This window comes from Rhodnius prolixus, unplaced genomic scaffold (genome assembly GCF_049639745.1).
Source record: "Rhodnius prolixus isolate KJV_2025 unplaced genomic scaffold, Rpr scaffold_1, whole genome shotgun sequence".
NCBI classification, from domain to species: domain Eukaryota; kingdom Metazoa; phylum Arthropoda; class Insecta; order Hemiptera; family Reduviidae; genus Rhodnius; species Rhodnius prolixus.
This window is the reverse complement of record NW_027411581.1, coordinates 54,055,157-54,078,822: the sequence shown is the minus strand read 5'-3', so window position 1 is coordinate 54,078,822 and position 23,666 is coordinate 54,055,157. Positions and strand designations below refer to the sequence as shown.

Sequence of the window (23,666 nt, the reverse complement as noted above, 5' to 3'; positions counted from 1 at the left end):
AAGGAAATGAAATTGTTGTTAAACCGAAATCGGACATTATTCTGTTATAAGTACATACATTTCTTTTTGTAAAAAATATTAAATATACATCTTCATTCATAAACAATGAAGTGCCTAATAGCCTCTAATTTAATAGAAGTTGACCCTGGTGAGGTTGTTTAATAAACTAATTGCATTATTGTAAGTTTTTATCGCTTTTATTACAATTATTTGTATGAAAATTTCGTTTTTTTTCCCTTTTCTCAATTTCAATAAAGCATGTGCATATTGTCAAATTTTATTCCTTATTGATATCCCACTTCTGGATTTAAAATAAGCAAATTAACCCAAAACTTATAGTTGTTAATTAATCAAGTAATCAAGTTCTATGAACAGGTAAATAAGCAAAATCGAAAAATATCTTAAGTTTATCTAAACATAAATAAATTCACAGTGAAGCTGCGAACCAAAAAAAAAGCCGCAATGGGAGAATAACCTGAAGTAGATACAGCAAATACAGTTGATTTACAATTATACGGCAAGAACTAAGTCAGAAAGTAACCATTTTAGATATACCCACTTATTCGCAATCACCACAGAAATATAATTACAAATTTGGAGTTTAAAGATTTAAGAATTAATTTAGAGAAAGTTAAGTATGTATATTTTATATTATTTTTAAGTGAAATAATATTGGGATATAAAAATTGATCAAAAAGGGGCCAAATCCAATTTATACAAGTTTTCCAAAGAGAAAACTTCCCAATAAATTTGTGATCAAGAAAATGTACGTACAAACGGACAAATACGTGCACTGCACACCTTATAGTATTCAAACTGATGAAATGAAAAATACCTGAGACAATCTAAAAGAAGGTAACTTTCATAAGTTGGGAATTTCGTTACAGATATCTATCAAATATGGTGGCTGAACTCAGGGCTTAAGGGCATTGAAGGCAGCTCCAGATACATTGGCTGAAAGGTTACTAGCAACTTGCTATACAGATAGAAGAGAGAACTCTAGCCTCCAGGGCTTTGCTGTTTGTAATGTGAAGGGGCATGCAATCTAAGGCGAACCAAGCGAAGTGTGATTTGCTATGTGTTACATTTACGTTTTAGAGGCAGAAAGTATTCCCTTTTTTTCACAATCATTCAGTAACTGAACACCAGTAATTTGGTATTTGGAGTTAACAATGTCTTCTATAAAAATTTAGCTTTTTGTTTAGCTCTCAAGAAAAAGTGATAAGTTTTCAAAGAGTGGTGCCAACATTCACCGAATTTTCTTCTATGCAATTTACGAAATGACATTTTCTTGCACCATTTTTCGCAAAAAAAAATAAAAACTAAGAACCAGTCCAATAAGAACAATATTAAAATTCTGCAGAAGAAAAAATGTAAGTGGAACGTCCAAATGTGTCAGAACATAACTTTTACCCTTACATGCGACATACAGACATGTCTGTATGTCCTTCAATTTAACTTCATCCAGACTGTACTTCCTTGCACTGACACAGGAAGCTATCTCGAACTGTAACAGAATAAACGTTTAACTTACTATACGATCACTTAAACGACAAGAACTCAAAAAAATGAAACTACCTACTGGCAAGAGTCTTTGATAGGCAATCAAAATTAATGTTAAATTACAAAAGAAATTACAAATAACGCGCTACTGAAAACGATTCAGACTTTTGGAATCGAACTTTGGAGGTTCAGCTGCAGACAAAAATTCGATGCCCTTTGTAACAGAATTATTCACTAAAAGGCACTAAACTAAAAGTATCTTTAATTCAAGGCATAACTTTAAAACAAATTTCACTCGCGCTTTTTTGCTCAACCCTTTTGCTTTCATTGACTGGCTGGCAACCCGAACTGCCGATACTCGCTCTTCGTCAGTTGGGATTAAAAACCTCAATAATTGACTTTTTGTATCTGGACCAATCGAACCTAAAATTGTAAAAAAAAGAAGAAAGAAAGAAAATCATTAAGGAAAATTGGGCTGAACCAATTATTTTTGTTTCATTATTGTACTTTTTCGCGTACTGTTTTTATAAATTTGTATTGGGCTCCCACTCCTTCGCCATAGAATTGTAGTTTCTAGTGCAATAAAAATAATAATATTAGCATTATAAAATTTCATTACATTAAGAGGGAGGCCTAATCTCATCACAAACTGCAGAATTATTTTATAAAAATTACTAAAGAAGCATTTTCCTAGAAAAAAAAAACTATTTCTTGAAAAAATTACTTCGGACAATATGATTTCATCAATTCTTCATAACTTACTTCCGCCCACTTTATCGCCAACGATACGTTCCTTTTAATAATTGACTATTTAGCTGAATTAGAGGCAAAAACAATCAAGAAACGCAACTGTAGCTGATGGTTTTCATATAGTTTGGGAAAATTTGTAATTATGTGTAAACGCGGATTTTAAAGATTATTATAAGTACTATTATTAAAGGCGATTGCGATGATATTTTAGGATCTGGCAACAGCAGACTGAGGTAAGTCTGCCTGGAGCCCGTTACACTCCTACTTTGCAATATCTTTCACAGATATACTGAAAATGGTTTCCCCAGATAACGAGAATCTGGGAGTTACTCGGGAGAGTTGTACCAATATATACCTCCCTAACAATGACTCTCCCAGATGATGGTTTTTTCCCCCAAATTAAGAGAATCTTTCAAAAGGAAAAGATATATGGCGACAGTGACGTTTAGTGAGGTTGAAGCAAGAGCCGAAAACCGGGTGTCTGGGATAACATCCCCCTCCTTTTCAAAGCTGGAGATGAGGAGAGAAGTCTGTACAGGCTTTTGTCATGTCCTAATATGATTTCTTAGAAATTTTCTCAATTGACTGACTTTTTTTTTGACATTCCAACTGATGTTTAATGATGATTACGTTTATGCAAACTGGGAATGATGGATATTTTTGCTTTAGGAAGGATCGTCGTTGTACGATATGTTAATAGCTGCGGCTACTATTTGGTAACGAGAAGAGAGTTGGTTATCTGAAACATGTCTAATAGTTAGTTAACGGATAGGCCTTAATTGTCGTTTAAACTAACACTAGAGAGATGTAAATTCACACATGCAGACAACTTGCGGTCCTCACACACACACACACACATAAAACTCTTGTCAAAGCCAAGAAGAGCTTCCAAAATGTCGCCCTAAAACCTCCACCTCCCTACAACACATTACAAAGCTTATGATGTAATAATGATGACATATTAAACACCATATTCTAACATCTAACATGTTCACTAAGTCATTAAGCGGCTGCCAAGGCTTTCCCAACGCAACTGACAATAATGACTGATTAATAAAGCTTTATGTAATAATCATGTTAACAATTAATACTGATTAGAGAGTAATAAATTATTATTACAGTTGTAGTGTACGTATTAAACGATGTTAATATTAAATCTATGAGCTAGTACAATCATGATATCCATCGTAATAGCACAGAACTGCGCTCAAATTCTAGTTTGGGTGACGAGGTGCTTTATAGTTTCTTAAATTCATAAGCTTCTAAAATTTCACGGCTAAAATTTGTCGATTTTAATATGGAATAATTTGAGTGAAATTGAGTAGATATAAAGCAGATTTTTTTTTCTCCTCTAGAAATATGAATGACAGAATTTGGGTTTAAAATGTTCAATAGAAATGTTACTGTTGCTAATTCAGTTTTCTGTCTGAATTAATAGAGGTTGTTGGACAAAAAATTAAAATATTATATAATGAATATATAGTTTTCGTGACCGCAAATTGTTAAACTTAGAATGGAAGATTTGCGAGGAATCGGTCAAATAAAACAACTCGTCTTTTTGCCAACGTTTCGACAAATATATTGTCCTCTTCAGGGCGTGGCTATGCGGGTTGGTTGAGTTACAGAAACTGTATTATATAATAAAAATTAACAAAAATGATTACTTTTAAATTAATTACATTGTAGGTGAACTGTTACCCACATTCCACAAAATTGCGTTTTTCTTTAAATTTTTTTAGGATCCAGTTCATTTGTCTAATTTTAATCAAGCGAATATTTGTATTTTTTTTGTAACAACTCCTGGCGAAAGAATTTTAATCTACAATGATTAATTAAAAAGTATTTAATTATTTTCCCTTAGGATTCGTTATAAGATCCCTTTTTTAATTAAGGAGTCGTTTTCAAATTATTTACATGTTAAACGAGGTTAAGCCCACAATGCTGGATAATATCGCTTATTTTATCAGTCGCAGTTCGCTTGTTTATTGTATTGGTGACCTGAATCGGACTTTAATCTATCATCAAAAATTGATTTGATTTAATCAATTTGATGTAGCGAATTTGATTTCAACTCGCACTATGTTCTTATGTTTAATAATTAGTCAACTGTTTTATTCAAGATCAACTCGTTAACTAGATCTTTCCTTTTTAATAATGCACAAAAATCTTGTGTGACTCTAATGCCTTTTACACATTTCTAATATTTACACATTTCCTTCAAACTCGAATTTCAAACGTATTATTTGCAACTACCTCCTACTAATATCTGTAAAAATGGACCAGATAAAAGTTGAAAAGTCTTCCAGAATTCATTAAGATGTGGTCGAAGGTCAAGATAAGATTCAAAAATAAAGTTTGAGCTTACTGCTATTTTTAGTTTTCGAGATATCTCGTTCACATTATATAGAAAACTCTAAATTTAGATTTCATTACATAAATATCTATAAATATATTCATTACTAGTCGCCATAGAAGTAAAAGATAACAGACTCTGTCTGGCTGCTAGACGCTTGGACTTGGCTGACCGATCCGCAGAGATCGAATTTGATTCCTTGTAGACCTCAATTTTAGATACTTACCACCAATACAAGAAGAAGGTGAGAAAAGGCACGGAAGTGGCTAACGCTAATTGTCTCCAATCTCTGACTAAATAGGCTATAACTGCCAGCGCTACCAGGCCCAAGGAATAGGCTATATTCGTAAGTATTGTCACCATTGTCCTGTAAGAAGGCCCTACTAGTTCTATTGCTGAAACAGAAAAAAACAAAGAAATTATTATTATTAATTAAATATAACTTATTGAGGAGAGGGTGGATATGAATCTGTGGATCTAATCTGTTAGTAGATATATCTGCGGCAGAAGATAATAGGGTTGGGTGAAGATTACAACAGGATTAGAGGAAAAGAAAGTTTTAGCGAAGGGTTTAGATTAGAAATTTGGGTTTGGAAACTATTAAGAGAATTCGCTGGTTGTAAAAAGAGAAATTAGAATTAGACGTGACAGTCGATGACCAACTTCTTGAAATGGCAGCTTATTCGCTGTAGTTCTAGATTGTTAGTAAGAGAGTTGAAGTGAAGGAATTCGATTAGAAATTAGGAACTGAAAACTATTTGGGAACAAACTAAATTATCTAAGTGATTGTATTTGGTGCCTTGTAATGTGTACTCGTTGTCAATAATTTATTTATACCAATTATTTCATTTTATAAATAATAACAAAATATTTCCAATCGTGTGTTTTAAATTTATCTAATAAATTATTGATATTTCTGAAGTTTGGTCAGAATAACGGAACCGCAATGTACTGGCCAAATTTCCTGGCCTCCTAATAGGGGAACAGAATAATTCCATTGTTCTTTAGGTTAAATAAGGACAAAGCTCACTCAAAGAAGAGGACGCAGTGAAGATTGTATTTTATTTTTAGAGGAGTTTCTGCTCCCCGAAGATATCTAAGGTAAATGGAGTTAGTGTTGTAAAAATTTAAGTATTGTGAAATTGTAATTAAATAAGTGAGTTAAAAGCTGCAGTTGTTACTCTTCGGTCTTACCAAAAGCTCAACCATCACCATGAATTAAGTGCTAAAAATCTAGAATGCTAGACATTTCTCTCCAATATTCGCGTTGCTCGAAACATCTTCAGCTGAACCGTAATATAAATTTGATTTGGATTATCTTCGATCAGTTGGGCTCTATACCAGTATAGAGAGGCCGTCCTTCAGAGAAACTGTCGAAATATCCACACAGAGAACTGAGTAGGAATTATGGCGAGATGAAAGGAAGATATAGGTAAGTTCTTTAAAGAGAAGTTGATAAAGATTGCTGAAGATCGGGAAAAGTGGGCTCACCTGGAGGAGAGAGAGGCCTTGGCCAAATTCGAGACCACATTTCGCAGATAAAGCGAAAATAAAGATTATATTTATTATTTTAATATATTGGACGAAGCATTAGTTAAAAAGTTGTACATAGATCTTAGTAAGTTCAAGAAATAATAAAAGCTTTATTTCCTTATTCATTTAAGAGATTTGACACCTTATTGCTCAAAAAAAAGCAGTTTAAAAAAAGTTACAAGTTTTGATTTTTGTTTAATTTTAAGCTATTAAGCGATATCGTGTACAACGTTTAATGCGATGGTAAAATTGAGATTAATGTCATGGAAAATTTAACGTTCTTTAAATCAGTATAGTTAAATTTGCTTACAGCTCTTACACCCTAGAGTTAAGACAATTTTATTACGACTTATATGAACTTTTTTGGTTTTTGGGGTTGTAGAATCACTAAATTTCATATAGCCAGAACACACTCTGTTCAGTTTTTAAAACTTACTTTTCCAACCTCAATATATTTCCGAAATTAAAATTTAAAACGAAGGTAATCACTTTCTCTTTTTACAAGAAGTTACGAGTAAGAGAAGAAAGAAGAAAAATAAGATAAAGAAAACTTCTGACTGTTCAAACAAAGATAAGTGAGTTATCCGGAGTGCGGTGGGAAAGTTCAGGAAAAGCTTTGTTTTTCCTTGCGCCCTATTATATCGTATGTTAGCATTATCATTTCTCTTCTTTTCTTTTTTTCAACTTCTTCTTTTATTGTTCATTTACAATTTATAGCATTTTTACTCGCGGAACCTTCAGCATCTCATTAATTTTCTTCGCAACTCTTTGCGATAAATTTGTTAATCTCTTTTTAATTATTTTTGTATTCTAATAGAAGTCTTTTTTAAGGATATTTACTGTTGGCCTAGTTTTCGTACTCATTAGCCAGCTTCCAAAACTGTTATTTGTCAGGTTCATTAATCTGTAGATTACCGCTTAGAATATGTCAGTGATTCTCCAATATAGTCTCAACTCAATTTAATATTTAATTTCGGAGGATGGACAGGATGCAATAAAGACCATAAATGCCCACCACGTCACCTCTGGGCACTGAGGATCTGTATCTATCCTCTCCCAGAGATAGGTGGTTCTAATATGCTCACCTATTTCTGAATTAAGGGTGAATTGAAAAGATAGATTGACCGGCACTGTTGTATTCTAGTGAACGTTTTAAAGATCTGCCCTTTCGCTGCTTAAAAGTTCATTCAAGGATCCTTGCCAAACTTAACGAGAGAGGCGCTTAAATCAAGGCCAAGGAACTCTTTAGAGTTACGGTGATCCTAAGGCATATGAGTCTGTTGAGTCATTGCTGGTTTTCCTTGACGCTCCTCTTCACGTTTTCAGTCAAAAGCAAAGATCCTCAAACTGGGCGTTGAGCTGTACGCCATTCAGGTGGCTTTTAGGGCTTGCTGGTGAGAAATGGGCTTGCGTATGTAATGTGTGCCATTAGTTATCGGTAACCTCAGGATATTTCAATTATATATCCTTAAGGGCCCAAACAACTGAGTGCTGCAGATAGTTTCACTTGCCCTTCACTTCTTTTCTTGACTTCCTCTGAGGTGGAGAGATCTCCCCAGGATTTCAGTAAAATATAAGTAGTATTGTCATAAATTTTCACTCAGTGGAATAAAAAGTGGTTGAATTCATGAACTGAAGTGGATGAAAATGATTGGAAACAAGGGGAACAGAGAAACGGACCAAATAAAATAAGAGTTTACAAAAAGAAATTGAGATAGGAGAATATTGGTAATGAAATTGGCAATTTCACTCAGTGGAAAGTAAATCGCCGAGAGAATGGGCTATATTGCCAAGATGTTACGGGAGTGTTCATGGCACTTGTTTACCGTATGGTTCACAAAGTCTACTACTGGCGGTGGTTAGCTATAATTCTAGCCGAGAATATGTCAATTAGGACTCCGCTCTTTCTTTTTTTATCTCTTTTCTTTTGCACCTCTCTCTTTTTAACATCCACCATTTTGCCGCTCGTACATTTTCTGCTCCTGACTCTTTTTACAACCAGTGCTACTTCTACCTCATGAATTACTAGTGAACTTCCCATCCACGTTTTCCCAGCGCTATTTCTAAGCAAATTTTATTTTGTATGTTTAAATAGCAATTAATTTAAAATAAAAATAATCCTTACTTTTTACGGTCAAAGTAAATGAAAGAAAAAAGTCGTGTTAGAAGACTTTGCATTTCTTTCTCTACTAAGTAAGAAATGTTATTCTAATCGTGCAGTTTTTCGATTGCGTTTTTAATCTTAACCATTTTGTGGTCCCCTGAGTCCGAAAAAGTGGTTTTTACAAATTGGTCTCTCTCAACGTGTGTGTGCGCGTGCGTGTTTATGCCAACCGTAACTCAAAACCATAAATTTTAGGGAAGTTCAAATTTGAAATTTGATATTTCACCGTAAAGGTTGATTAGCTCATGTTCAAATTAGATCAACAGGAATTTACTGAATCAATTTTTCAGTATTTATGGGGTGTTTTCCAAAAACGGATCTCAAAGGGTTGTTCAGATATCCTACTAAATTGTCATTACTGTTTATTGCATCCTCTTGCCACCTACATAATAACAATAATGATCAAATATTACAGTCACACACACACACATACTTATTATTAGAGGGAATACAATATAATTAACTTCCTGCATATAAGTAATTTACCCTTCGCATTAGGCGGTCGTCCATTCTCGTTTACTCTAATAATACCACTCAGTACATCGTTAACAACGTAATGCTCTTATTGTGTTTTAGTTGGGTTTCTGAAGTTGTATACTTCAAAGAACAAAATAACACTCCGTGGTGGGTAGTTTTAATCCCCTGATGTAATATCGTATGATAAAGCGATACGTCTGTGTAATGATTCGCATACTGTAAAGACAATTTTAGAACTTGCATGAATTTTACTTTATTTTGTTACAGTTCCGCAACATAGTATCCAAGTTACCATATTATATTATATTAAAGACGCCAATAATTAGATTAATGGCCCAGTTATTGACCGCAATATCTTGATGAATTATTGATTGGTGACTGAGAAGCAGTCTAACACCCTTACAACCATTCGCTCTTCTAAACGGGACATCCAGTTGGGGCTAAGGCCCTCTTCTTTCCACTACCGTAACTGCGCAACTTACTGTTTAATACTTAAAAATAATAATAGTTATTTCTCCTAGCACAGCTGCATCTGAGGAGGTTCTAGTGGTAAAAAATAGAAAAACCAGAGAAATCTAAAAATAAGCTGTAAAAATGTAAATATATCATAGACTATGTATGTGTTATTTCAGAAATCTGTAAGAGAATACTGTTTGAAATAAATATAGGTGAAATCGGTATTGTTAGATGGGTCGGCAAGAGAAATGAGAATAAGATTTAGCTAATTTTACAGAAATATCGAAACCTGCAAAACGAAATAAATCTCGAGACGCAAAGAAAGTCAAAAACCATCACAGAAGAGAAGATTTTTGGCCAAGGCAACATCTCAGATTTGTTCTCACATTGCCCAGAAAACAAGATGATGAAATCGCTAAAAATTGGTACTCTTAATGTTTAGGAGTCTGCGATCAGTTTGTAGACTAACATAATTAGAGAAAACTACAGAAGATTAACTACTACAGAAAATTTAGAGAAGGCTAAATTACAAAGTAACCCAACTACAGACTGGCCATGGTAAGTAACATGGAGAGTATTTGACCCATTTTTGTCACTTGTACTCCGCTACTTTCCTGTGAGTCAACTCTCATGTCGACTATCTCATGTTCCACTTCTGCAGTCAGCTAGTGTTTGTCCAGGATTTCAACCTTGTAGTTGGTCAGTTAGTAGCTGGAAAATTTTAGTAAAATACAAAAATTTACTACTGTTTTGTTCGTACGTCAAAAACACAGATTTTGACATTTTGTGACTTTAATAATGTGAACGTAGATATTTATCCAGAAAACATTCTAATTGACGGTGATAATTTACTCAAGCACATTAAGCACCTGACGTTATCTTAGGCATAAAGACGTGAAAAACTTGCGAAAACTAGAATTCAAATAGAACAACTTGATTAAAGACTACCAAGCCATCCATATTGATAGGTATTGATTTTAAAGTTAGTTAAAGAGTTTTGATGCTAATTTTACTTTTTTACGCTCAACAGTTTAAAGTTGTAAGTAGAGAAGCGTTAAGTTTAGGTAGATAGAATCTTTACAACTCCCAAGCATTTCTGTGAGTGGACTTTGTTAGTCTTTCTAAAAAAAAAATTATTTTTAAATATTTTTAATTAATTATAAAATTTATAATAATAAAATTTTCATTAAAAAGTATTCAACAAAAGGATATATTGATTGGGCCAAATTTGAATATTTTATGTAAACTAAACAAAGGTTAGAGTTAGGGCTACAACTACGAACAGTGTATGGATGGACCTAATATTTTAACTCATTGTTCACCGCCATGAGTTCTCGCTCGTTAACACTGACAGCACCAAACCACCAGATGATGTTAGCCACCAACTATTGTTTGATTTTAGATCCAGTTATAGATTCTTCGGCAAAAACTGGCAATTCTTTTCCCAAAAAGTATTCGCTGGGATCGGATTGAAGAATATTCGAAAGTACCACTTTACTAAATGGATTTTCTGCTTATCTTTGGAATTATCAAAAAAAGTTTCTCCAAACTTCACAGTATAACTTTTATTTGGATAATTTTTGTAAAATTCGTTTAAGGACATTTTGAGGAAGGTACAGTGAGATATATTTTTTCAAAAAATATAGTTCAGTACTTTAAGAATTTCAGTTAAAGAAAGTCATATGAGCTGCAGCCAAATTTGTTTTGGGTAATTTGTATTTAAGCCGTTTTTTACTTCCATTTTGGTTTTTCTTTAACATTTGCAATTTAAAAGAATCCCTAGTTAAAACTATGTCCTAACTAAAAGAGATTATAGCGGCATGAAGGTTGGGAGGGTATGACTTCAACGGCAGTTGGACCGAACTGATTAAGATCAAACCTTTTGCCCAAAACTTTTCTAGACTAAAACTGTCCCCTTTGTCTTTTATCTGTTAAAAGTATGGCGGAAATCCACGGTATAAATATCCGGACACAAATCATGGTAACAGTTACCAGCATTAGAAGTAAGGACCATCAAGAATCACCCAGAAGATTTTAGTGTGCTGTGAAACATTGACAAGAGCCACTACGCTAAAAATTCGTTTCTCAAGGCATGCTCAGGGTTACAATAATAAAGGTTATTGTAAGATTCTAACATAACTTACAAAATAATAAGTTTAGAGCACCTAAACAGTCAGAACTGAAGACACGCCAATCTTTGAGGTTAAAAATTTAAAAAAACTATAACTGTGGACAAGCACAAGCCCTGAAAATGACCTAGTTAAAAGAATGTTACATTTTATCAAAACACCAAAACTTAATAAAGTAGTTACCTTAATTTCAAATCGGTAAAAAGACAATAAGGTTTTCATATCGTTACATTTTTTCCCAGGATGATCACAGAAATTGATAATCTGGACATTATCAGTGCTCATATTGGATGATGAGATTGGTAACGTTGTCATAGAAAGTCACTCAAAGCAAGCAGTTCAGCAGATGTAATGTTATCTGGTTAGCTATCTGACAGAGTAGTGAAACCAATCAAGGTATTGACCACTATTTCCTTTTGGCTTTAGTGTTCACTGGTGGTTCAAAACGTGTTGATGTTTCAAAATATTGGACACGCCTTATATCTAACATGTTTCCGATTTGAGATGTCTCATTGTTTTAACTTAATTTTCTTTGAACTTGATGCGCTAAATGCAAATATTATAAATATTACTTTGAATTATCTTAATTTTAGACATTTTACCAGATAAATTGCTTGAAGAAATACTCTAGGGTTATTCTATTTTAATTTTTGTAATAGAGTTCCAGCTCATTCTACAGCATCCCCTGCACACATAGGTTCTGTAGGGAACTTCCAGGAACCGTCAGTCATAATGACTGACCACACCCCTACAATTTGGGCTAGCCTATTTGAAAAACCCAACTTCCCGGGTCGATCGATGATGGCGTTGCCCTGAGCAGTGTGTTTAGTAAATTTAGTTTTGATCTATTGTATAATGTATAGCTGCTGCTGCTATAGCCATCTATTTTTGAAATGCAATCAAATTCATTGAAAAAGAAAATTTGTTAAATTTTTTGAAAAAAGAGGAGTCACGCCAGGCTTATATTTTTATGATCTGAAAGCATCCCATAATATTAGTATTAGTGTTAGCACTATTACTTCGCTCGATTCTAATTCTTGGAACTTTTATCTTCTGTGACTTGAGCTTGGTGTTCGCTTTATTAGTTATTTCTAGGGATACTATTTCTAGTATTAGAATTTACGCACTTAATAACGTTTTTTACAAGAATCTATGTAGAAATAAGAGTATGTTTTTCACTGAGAAGCTCGTTTAGCAATCTTATTCAGATGTTTTATAATTATTATCCTATTTTGTAGTTATTTGTTAATCTTATTTAATTGGAATTTAAAGTACGCCTCTGAATCTAACTTATTCAATAAGTGCGCCATTAGTCTTCAAAGGGTCAAAAACATTGGATTTTAACACGTGTTAGATCACATAGGTTTAAAACCTGGAGAGTTACTTCAATTTAAGAGTATACTGTCGTAACTTTAGTCAAATTCTAAATTTTCAAGAACAGCTAGGGGAAGCCAGAGGCAGGTGTAACTTTACCTCTACAACAGGTATACATCCTTGCCTTCAACGCCCTTCCGTTATTTCAGAGATGGCAAACAAATTGAAAAGTTTGATTGCAGAGAGCCTAAACAACCCTCCAACTCTGAAAACTAACCACGACTTCTATGGAAGCCAAAGATGAGCAGACGCCGGTAGACTCTTCAAGTGAGGATAATCCCTGCTAAGTCTGCTTTAGTTAGGAAAGGCCTACTTATTCTGAGAAATTGTCTGGTACTTTGCAGGATCTGTTCGCGATACAGTCAATTAAGCTATTCTCATTTTGGCAACCATCAATACAACTTGGATTGGGAGACTTCAGTTTACTTGCAGGTTCGCTGAAGACAAATAGTTGTACATATGAAGTATGTGTCTTCAGACTCTATTCATAGATACTGAGTATCAGGGGTGTTTTATTTAAATTTTAAAACACAAATTAGAGAAAAAAAAACACAATACTTATGATTCTTGTTTATTTCTTGGGCACCAGATTGATTTCATCCAAAGGTTTGTCAATAAAGTTGAATTTTGGAAATTCTAATACATTAACTTTTTCATCCTTGTAATATTGTTTATACAGAACTGATATCCTCCATTCCTGTTCTTTTTCCAATTCTGGTATCGGATCAAATAATTTACCATCGGATTCGTGCAATTTTCTAGCATATTCTCTCAATGATTGTATGAACAGTTTTTGAATTGGATCTAGTGCTTCTTTAGGTGCGTCACTAGTTAACGTTCGTACAATGTGTAATTTGGTAATTCTAATCTTTTTGAATAATTGACTTAATAATTTGCTACTCAGAGTACGCTGCATAATTTTTAGTTTTGCACTTACTTTTTTCCTAGTTTAATAAAGGCAACACCTAGGTTTGGGGTCGTATTTTAGGTTTATTTTATTTATTCCATAAAATTGTAGGTTACCATAGATATTTGAGAACAATATGTACTTATTTGTATTTAACTTTAAGATCTAACCCAACTAAGGCCTTGATACGCCACGGTGACGAACTGGTCTGAATACTTGTAGCACTTTCTCTTTCTGCAGTTTAAATAATTAAATTTTTTTAAACTTTGAGTTTGTACTAAAAATAGTTGTTTTAAATATACTTTAACTATTTTCTACAACCATTTTTTTATAGATCAAAAGTTCAGTGGCCCTCAAACATGGAAACTTGAATTTTTTAAAACTAATTGACCCCCTACAGATTATACAGATCGTAGTTTTAAGACGTGATTGAGAAGAAGTTAAAATATATGTTAACACATAATGCAATACGATTAAACGCTGGTGCACCATCTTCAACTTCTAATCTAAAATGTAATAGCAAAGTGGACTGGAGTCCTTATTTAGGTAGCAAATTCCAGTTCTAAGATAGGTTGAAATGGTTTAATTCTCTTACAGAAGGTTCACTTTAAATTCACCTTTTACAGAAGTATTAGCCAGCTATTTGAGCTTCTAGTGGATTTTGTAAGAAAGCTTTATGAAGTCTATTCATTGCTGGTGTAGGACTGTTTAGAAATCCTCACGGAGATTGGTAGCCAAAATAAAGTCTTCAAATTTGAGACATCCATTTTTGTTTTTGTTGAAAAATAAATCGCACTCATCTAATGTAAAGTGTTTCTAACAAAAGAATTCACAAATCCACTTCTCCATTATAGCAAAGTTTGTGTGAAAACGTTTTAAATGGCGGTGATGTATAGTATATAAATATATAACTGATAACTGATTTGGCACGCCATAACTGCCACAGAAGCTAAATTTAGCTGCATTGTTTACAGTCTACTACAAAGTCGGTGCTAAAAATATAGATTTCTAGTTTTGCCAGCTTCTCTCTCCACTGTGATGTAGAACACAGGAATTTATCTCAGTTAGATAAATTGGCAATTATTTCTGAATTGATTTAACCAAAAATCTGTAATGAACTTTTCTCACGACTTTGGTTAAAGTTATTGTGGTGCCGGAGTCAATTGCGATAAATTTCCCGTCGAATTGGGTAGTGGAGAACCGGAAGAATGTTGCATAGTTTTCCAAGAGATGAGAGTAACGGGTCATCTTTTCTAGTAAAGATCTGTTACAGACAAGAGTAGTATCGATATTAGGGTACGTTCACAACGGAGCTGTGAGCATAGATGATAGCGGAGATGATAGCAGTGATGCATCAGCGCTTATAGAATAACCTAGTACATTCTTATGTGAGCGTGCACAACGAAGCTTCGACTAGTGACTCATACTCGCTGGTATAAACGAGCATAGATGATAGAATTGAATTTTTCATTTTTCTGCTAGCTGAACTCCAGTATCGGAGCTTCAAAATGGAGGTAGAAAAATTAATTAGTGCTGTCTTTACTCATTATTTTTGGTTATTATTTTATTATTTACTTTTAAACAATATTTTGTTTTTTAAATCGTGCTTACATTTATTTTTATGTGTATTTATTTGTTTCTCCTCAATATAACCTTACCTCAGAGTTATCACTAGTTTTTCTTCTATAGTTATAGGATTTCCATGACAATTTTTCCTACGTTTTCTTAATTTTGACCTTATTTTTTCTAAAATTTAGTCAAATGTGGTTGGATCCATCCTCACATATTCAAAAAAACGATCCGGATAATTTCTAAGTTCCTTATATAAATAGTGAAATTCGCCCAAAGTACTTCGTTTTTTTATTTATGGTATGTACATGATATTTTCTACATCTTTTTTTCTTTTAAATATACCATTTCGTTGCTGGTGAACATAAAAACTCTTCTTCACTACTCGACATGTTGCATGTATCACAGCTCCGTTGTGCACACTAATCAGCGATTATATTTTACTCTATCAGTTATCATCTCCGCTATCATCTATGCTCACAGCTCCGTTGTGAACGTACCCTTAGAGTGCAACTAGAGTACTCTCAAAAAAAGAACAAAGCAGACAGGAGTCGTTGTTTTTGAGCATGCGTGTTCGCGTAAATTCTCACTTTTAACTGTTTTCTAAAACCGCTTTTCTGGTCCCAGAACAAAATCTGAAATGGTCGCCATCCTTTCTCTTACAGGTGTAATAAGAGAAAGTTGTAAATGGACTGTTAAAGAAAAATAAAGTGGAATTCAAAAATACATATATGGATCATCATTCAAATTGAATTCTGTTTAAATAAATCAGAGAATGATTATCGATAGTGCGCTCTCCCTCACTCTCTCGTACTCGCCGCTTTTTTTTTTATCAACTTTAATATTATATAAACAAAGTGGTTCTGCTGATTTAAAAATCGATTCAACTGTTCAATCATTTAAATGTAAAATGCTAGAGAAATGAAAAAAAGTAACATAAATCATCATTTTCTTCTTATAAATTTTAATAATGATGTTTGATTTTTCGTTTACCTAACTATTAGTTTGAAGATTAATAATTTCACTATGAATATTAACTGTTTTTTAAGTGGTTTACACAAAAAACGACCATTTTTCCAACAGTAAAACATTTAGAGTGAACAATCACTCCAGTTTCTCTTGCTAAACTATTTATGGGTTTAAATGCTTTAATTCTCCACAAATTACCAATTTTCTCAAACATATTTAAATTCTAACGGTCTGTGAATATTATATTATTATTATTCAATTTCAGCTATGCATCTCTGAAATGGCAGAAAGATTATTTTCATTTCTGAAAATAATTTCATATAATTTCAAACTTTCTTAATGATATTCCTTCTTGCAAAAATAAACCAAATGGTATCTTCTGAAAATTTAATGTTCTTTCTATTTACAGCAGCTCTAATTCTCTTAAGAGTTCCTCTTGAAAACGGTTCAAATGAGCAGTAGAGTTTATTTCCAATTTTTAAAACCGGAACTGCTGACAATTTTCAAGATCTAGATCCAAGAAAACAGTGTTCTAAATAAATAAACGTCACGGAAACGTGGAACGTTGTAATTTTATATACGGAGGGATAAGACTGTGGATAGGAGGAGTTGTAGGAGAATATCTCTGGGATCCCAGACAACGAATTTGTGCAAAGAAAATCTTGAAACTTTTATTACCTAAATAATTAAGTTAGACTTTAGAAAATTTATTGCCTACGACATCCATTCTCTCTTTGTTGTCGAGCTTCGTGATCGTCCAAAGAAGTTCACTATTGTTGAAAGTTAGGGTAATAAAAAAAGATTGAATAAAGAATGAGTTAATGAAAATTGATGATGCGACTTACCTAAAACATACGGTGTGCCTAATATGGCCGGCACTGTGAAACCTACGCCCACTCTGAATATTGTCCACGTTGTGAAGTCTGGGGCGAAGGCTGTTGCGATTCCAAACAGGCACTCTATGAATAGGTAAATAAAAAAAGAAGGTCTCCGCCCGATACTGGAACAAAGAACACAAGTTTCTCATATATTGCCAAGTGGGAGATGCGGGTGCAAGGGAGAGAACGGAAGTAAGTGCATTAATTAGTTTTACTTCCACTAATTGCACTTATTTCACCACACTTTGTTTGAGAACAGAAATGCTAATAAAACTAAAGTAATAAACAATACATTGTGTTCTAATCAATCTATTGGAGAGAAGGAAAATTCCTTGACTTAACTTAATTAAGTACATTATGTGTTATCGTGAAGGACCGAAATTGGAGAATGTCAAGATTCACTTGGTGAATGTTGAGATTCACATAGTCGCTTGGTGTATGTCCGAAATGTTTGCTAAATATCCTTATTTCTGATTCATTCACCATGTTCTGATAATGAGTTTTGTTAAGTTTTTAAATCATTCTTTATTATTAAAACAGAGTTGAAGTGTTTTAGGTCGTCCGGTGCTTTTGATGTATGGTTTTTTTTAAATGCTGACCCTTGTATTGTAAGCGAACATTGTGACAATAGAGAGAAATTTCATACTAAGCTTTAATTCTAATACAGATGGTAAGATGAAGTCGCCCGATCGCACTCAAATTCCAAAATAGTGTTTTCCTTTATTAAAAAAAAAAAAGGGACCTATTTGAATTTGGGAGAAAAATCAGATTTCATACACGTTCACGAATGCCAACTTTCTAAATATTACCATTGTAATTTCTAACCCTTCTTAATACGTTAAAGCTAATCAAAAGTCATAGTTGAATGTTTTGTGGTTATGAAAAAACCTCCTAAACCTACAAAGCGTGGGTGTGTAAGTTGGAGATCCCAAGTTCGAGTCCAGCAAGTTCCTAGTTTTAGCTAGAAAAAATGTTTAAAAAATGTAAAAAATGTATGTGGTTCCACCCCCTGACGATGGCACCTAAATTGGTAGCTAGAGGTTAAGCCCCGCCCGTAGAAGCATTACTTTACTAATGGATAAAATAAGAATAAAATAAAACAGTTCCAATAAAAGTGGAGGTTAATTACCTTTAAAATATTAGTGAGAATTAAATATTTTGTTTAATAACACAGAATTCGAAGAAAATCGCTGGACCAGAAATGTAAATCTCTTAAACGTCATCTGTCAGGCGTTCACCAATCGCTTCTATTCAGTTAAGACTCTGTCGAGTTTGTTTGAATTTATTTTCATCAAAAGTGGTTACACAGAGAAGAGTTCCAGGAAGACAAGGAAGTTATCCTCATAACTCCTTATTAATTATATCGAATGTGTCAGCGATGATGCAAAATAACATTCAATAAAACCTTGAAGTTGAGAGAAATCTTCAAGAAGAAGTTGGGAAATCTTAGTTAAACGAAGTGGGAGTGTCCATATCATAATTTTTATTGCATTCACGCAGCAGCTGTTCAATACTGATGCCTCTATTCAGAAAGTTAGAGGAATATTTCCGTGAGTTAGAAGCTGTGCATTATAACTATGCTAGAAACAGCAGGGTTTTTTTAATTTAAGAGGATTTCAAAGCAATTTAAACTTATTCGTCTGCTATGAATAATAAAAATTTCTATCTTCTATATTAATTATGAGCAGCCATATCTATTTCATCCGTTTATAGCTCTATGAATATAATTCAGTTTTATTATTTTTTTACGAAAGACGTTTAACGCAAAGCAGAACATAAAAAATGGCTACGGAAGATGAATAACAATATAGAGAATGGAGGCTAGACGAATTAAAGTTTTTGAAGTATATACCATACCTTAAATTATCCTCTGGGTAGTACTTTTACTTAGTAAAACTCCCCAGGGTCAAATTCAGCTTATCAAATCTACAGACTTATCAAAATGCAAATTAGAATGCAAGGATAAAGTAGTGAAAGTTCGCTTAACCAATTTCTCGCTCTAAATTTTGTCTTAGATGTCTGTCATCAGTTCCTAAAATTCTATTTTAAAAAACTGCACTTTAGCTTCATCCTCAAATCTATTCGCTCGAGATTCCTCATCCCGGACATGCTCTAATCATTGTTTTGCGAAAAACTGTAGCACGGATTAGTTAGTTTCCATCAGTTTCCTAAATATTCTCGGTCACAATTCTGTCTTTTAAGAGTAACAGTCATGTTTAGTTGAGCCAACACATCTACAAAAAATACAAACTAGCTTTCTTCTTAAGAGATACGAACATGGAGAAGAGGTTCTTCGTAACGCCAAGCTCATTAACAATCATTTCCTAAATCATCCTCATCAAATATGTGGAAAAGTAGAAAAATATATTTCCATTGAAAACACAATATTATCAAAATTTAAACATGAAAAAATTAATATTCTAAAAGCCTCGCATTGTTGGAGAGCAATGAAAGGTCTGGCACTAATCCTGAACTGGGTGGATACAGACGTTAAACTTTCTCAGCCTTTGAGACGCAACTATTTATTCTCTCTTATACAAAATACCAAAAAGTGGCACTTTCAGTTTTTTGTAAAGATCTTTCTTTCCATTAAATGTGATGCCATTCTTGGTCTACTTAATGCTTCTAATACTTCATTAATGAATAATGTGGGAGGCGTTTAAAGCGAAATCTTTCTTTGAAAGGCTATTTAAGAAAACAGCATTCATTAACTGACTTAGAAGCTTTTTCAAATGCTTGTTAATAAAAGACCTTACAAGGGTACTCAAATTACCTGGCCGAACTGTTAAGTAGGTTCTTCTGAAGACAACACTAATCGGATTTCGCTTTCTTCAATGTTCTTAAAAAATAATATTTTCAATCAGATCCAGTAGAATACAGTGAATAAGACGGGGAAAAATTATTTAGAGGTTCTACCCATACTCAGATAAATTAGAAATAAACATTTTAGAAGAAAAAATCCAAGGGAAATTCTATGAATTGGTACAGAGCGGGAAATCTCCAATAACTCCCACTGGAGTAGTGGATATCACTAGGGCAGCACCTTCAGCTACAAGGCACTGCAGCCTGCGCGAACTTGAGAAGACTCTCAACAAGGTCAAAGGAATGAATTCTAATTCCTGCAGTTGCAGAGACAGCCATGTGACTAAATTGCCCGACGCTACAAGGTACCCTTAGAGTGCGTAGACTTTAGAGGGTATGGGAAATTATTGTAAACTTCTCTCAGAAGCATGTGGATTTACCAGGTGTTGTTAAAGAAAATATCCTTTCTTAGGTGGAAAGAGATGTTCAAGTGTTTAATGGTTATCCCAATTTGCTCCTCTCTCCTGAAGAGATTTGATAAGGCTCCCCTCTCTACCTGAGGAATCCTTCAGGGTAATTACTAGGTATTAAAGCGAGATATGTACACACAAAGGGCATAAGGGAGGGATTAAACCGGACATGAATGTGGATTCTGGGCCACATTACTGTGAGCCAACTGACTCTCCTATTTTCACCTCGATCTAAATCTCATCATAAGGACTTGATGTAAGTTTTCGGTAGAAAAGAAATGGCAAATATTATCAGGAGGTAAAAAGAAGGTTGTAAAGAAGAGCAAAATAAAACACTCACACAAAGATAAACTAAATGGCTGCTAGGAAGATAAAATCTGCAGGACGGAGAAAACTCCTGATGTATAGCGCTCCTGCTAGAAGAAAAGGAAAGAAAGTTAATACAAAACCCATGGAAGGGTGCCAAGGCAGATAATAAAATCATCTGAAGATTGTGAAGACAATTTCTCATTGGTTTAGTTTTTATCTTTTTGTGTTGAAATTAAAATTTAATTAAAAAACAATACTAATTATGAAAAGCAAACTTCTGAAAATGAAACATTCGCGTGGTTACCTCCGGCAAATTATTATCCAATTGTGATATTAAGAAGAATTTCTTAAATTATACGAGTAAATACACCAATTAAAATTGAATCATAAACTTATATCATTATCTCGGACTGATAGTTACTTTATTAGAGAAGAATACTTCGTTCTTTGATTGTCGTTCACCATATTGAAGATTACCATCTACAGTCCTTTTTATCTGCTGACAGTTACCGCTCTTATCTGACAGTGATGGGTAAACACTGCTTTAAGGCCGAACTCTGATATAATAATCACCAATGTATTGATTGCATTCGAACAGCTAATTATAATTACCTGTCTTGTAGGTAGCCAAATATGTAGTTGCCCACTAGGCCACCAAAGCCAAGCAGAACTAGCGCTAGAGTTGTGTAAAAGTCTTTTTGGCACACCATTTCCCACTGTAACAAATAAACATTTTGACTTAACAATAAATAATAAAAGTTTGGTACGTGTTTAGTATGTTAAAAGTAAGAAGTTAAAATAGAAATTAATTAGCAATGTTGTTTGTCTATGAGGAATGGAGGTCATGACCTTAAACTCTACAGCCTCTAAGAGAGCTCATAAAGCAGCTATGTGTGACAAAGTATTCCCTCCTTAAATACTTTTAAGAAGATTCCTCCTAATTAGGAGTTCTAGTAAAAAAACATTTCTTTCCTTACAGTTGTAACTAAATCCTATCCAGAGGAGTTCCTGCAACAGCAGGCAGCTAGCAGTTGTTTACTCCTTGTTGTAGCTAAACACTGCCTGGACCCTCAATTAGGAAACCTATAACTTGTAAAAAAATTTGCAAGGTTCTCAGGGTAATAAAACTTCTTTCTTTCTTGGAGTAAATATAAGTAATTAAGGGCTTCTAAGGAAGGAAAGTAAGAAATTAGGGTTGACCACTCTCTGTTTCCCTTTCAGTTCCTACCGAAGAGGATTTATTCCGCTCTGGACCCTGGATCTAGTGGAAGACTGAATAAGAAGTTAGGAGCGGCAAGAACTGTGGAAAAGTTCCCAACGCAAACATTATCTGAGGGAAAGCGGATATCGTTCTCGACGACCTCATTTTTTCTCCGACAAATTGGATTGTCCGCACACAATGCGAAATTAAAAAGCGCAAAATGAGCATGTGCGTGTAAAAAACATATTTACTTGTCAGTACTGTGTGTGGTGGTTAGCTCACCTCTCATCCTAGACAAATCTAAGGGCAAAAGACTCTAGAAAAAAAAAGATCTATTAAAGTTTGTACGTAGAATGCAGGCGTTTTGTAGAGGGATGAATGTGCGCTTGTAGTGGGTTTGTGGATTCGCTAACTAACCCGGCTGGGCCTATGCGTGCTTGAAGCTCACATTATAAAGGGCGTTAGTATGAAGTGGCTGATTAGATGGGATGGCGAAAAAGAGAGGATTCTTCCAAGAAATCTGCATGTGGACAGCACAATTAACCACTTTTGACAGAAGTACCTCGGTATATGACTAGCCCTATGATCCAGTCTAATCTATTTAAGCGTTAATAACTGTTGAAGAAGTAATTAAAAATAAGATAATAGCAAAAATTAATAGAACTAACAGATTCCTTATTTCTCAACTTTAAATATTACCACGTATTTAAAATTCTTTTCTCCTAAATAAATTGTTCTAATTCAGCTCAAAAACAACGCACTGATGAATTCATTTTCGTATTTTAACTTACTAAGAAATATGAACTTTTAATTAATGAAGTTGTTGCCACGATAGAATACTAGAAAAGCTCCCGTCTAGTGCTTTTCCTTGTCATCCCGCTTTTAATTCCCGTTTCACTTAAAAGTAAGTTCGCTGAATACAAAAACAGTTATACTCTATTTTATAAATTATTATTTATGAGACAACTGTTTAGAACTAAATTATAGAGAAGTCTACTCCCTAGACAATTTCAGCTCATTAAGATGGGTATGACCCAAGGGAATGTGTACTTTTATGTGGCTATTTTCTAGTAGTTGTGCAGATATCATAGACTCAGGAGCGTACCAAAAAAGTGAAGGACACACCCGTCTGTCACATTTGGTATAAACTAAGGATATAATTATTCAAAAAAGAAAAAAAGGACGTTAATAAATACAAAGAAGGTAACTGAAATAAATGGTTTCTGACTTTTCGTGAAGTAAAATGAGAAAAAATAATCTGTCACCGCCCCCCGACTTCCTGTTACCACAATTTACGTAATCCTATTTTCAGGAAATTGATTAAAAAATTATCCATTAAAATGGCACTTCCGCGTAAATGGATTTGATCACATTTGGATTTTTAACTTCACATTAGTACTATAAAACTGATAGATCGTAGATCCTGGGTTCGAAACCAGCTGCCTGCCCTTAGATTTTCTTTTCCTAAAAGCCGTTTACATTGTCTGGTGAGAACAGTACACTGTTTTACGAGAGTACACTTTCCAGAGACCGGCAGTGCACTGAAGAAGATTCCAGGAATGAATGGCCTCAGAAAAACGGGCCTGCTGCTACATTTCTCAGTAGCGCCATACAGTATTCTGAAAAATCGGAGTAAATCCTAGTTCATTGAAGAGATGTTTTATAACATTATTGCTTTTGTTGCCCAAGATAGAAGATTTCCTACATCAAGTATTGTGATTATTTCAAATTTCAGATAATACGATTTCATCAGAGATGACAAGTTTCGAGAAGGATTTGAGGCCAACTGAAAAAAAAAAAAAAATTAGATGTTTTTAGCCAG

At 33.9% G+C, this 23,666-nt stretch overlaps 1 protein-coding gene across 1 annotated transcript in view; it reads right to left on the bottom strand.

The window, feature by feature from the left end:
- Balat (Beta-alanine transporter) overlaps positions 1-23,666 on the bottom strand; it is a 260,779-nt gene that overhangs the window by 56,535 nt on the left and 180,578 nt on the right. The window contains exons 3-5 of the mRNA XM_074143662.1: positions 21,256-21,359; positions 17,030-17,184; positions 4,833-5,001 (exon numbers count right to left, since the gene is read on the bottom strand). Coding sequence (XP_073999763.1) covers positions 4,833-5,001; positions 17,030-17,184; positions 21,256-21,359 — 428 coding nt within the window. The remainder of the gene's footprint in view (positions 1-4,832; positions 5,002-17,029; positions 17,185-21,255; positions 21,360-23,666) is intronic.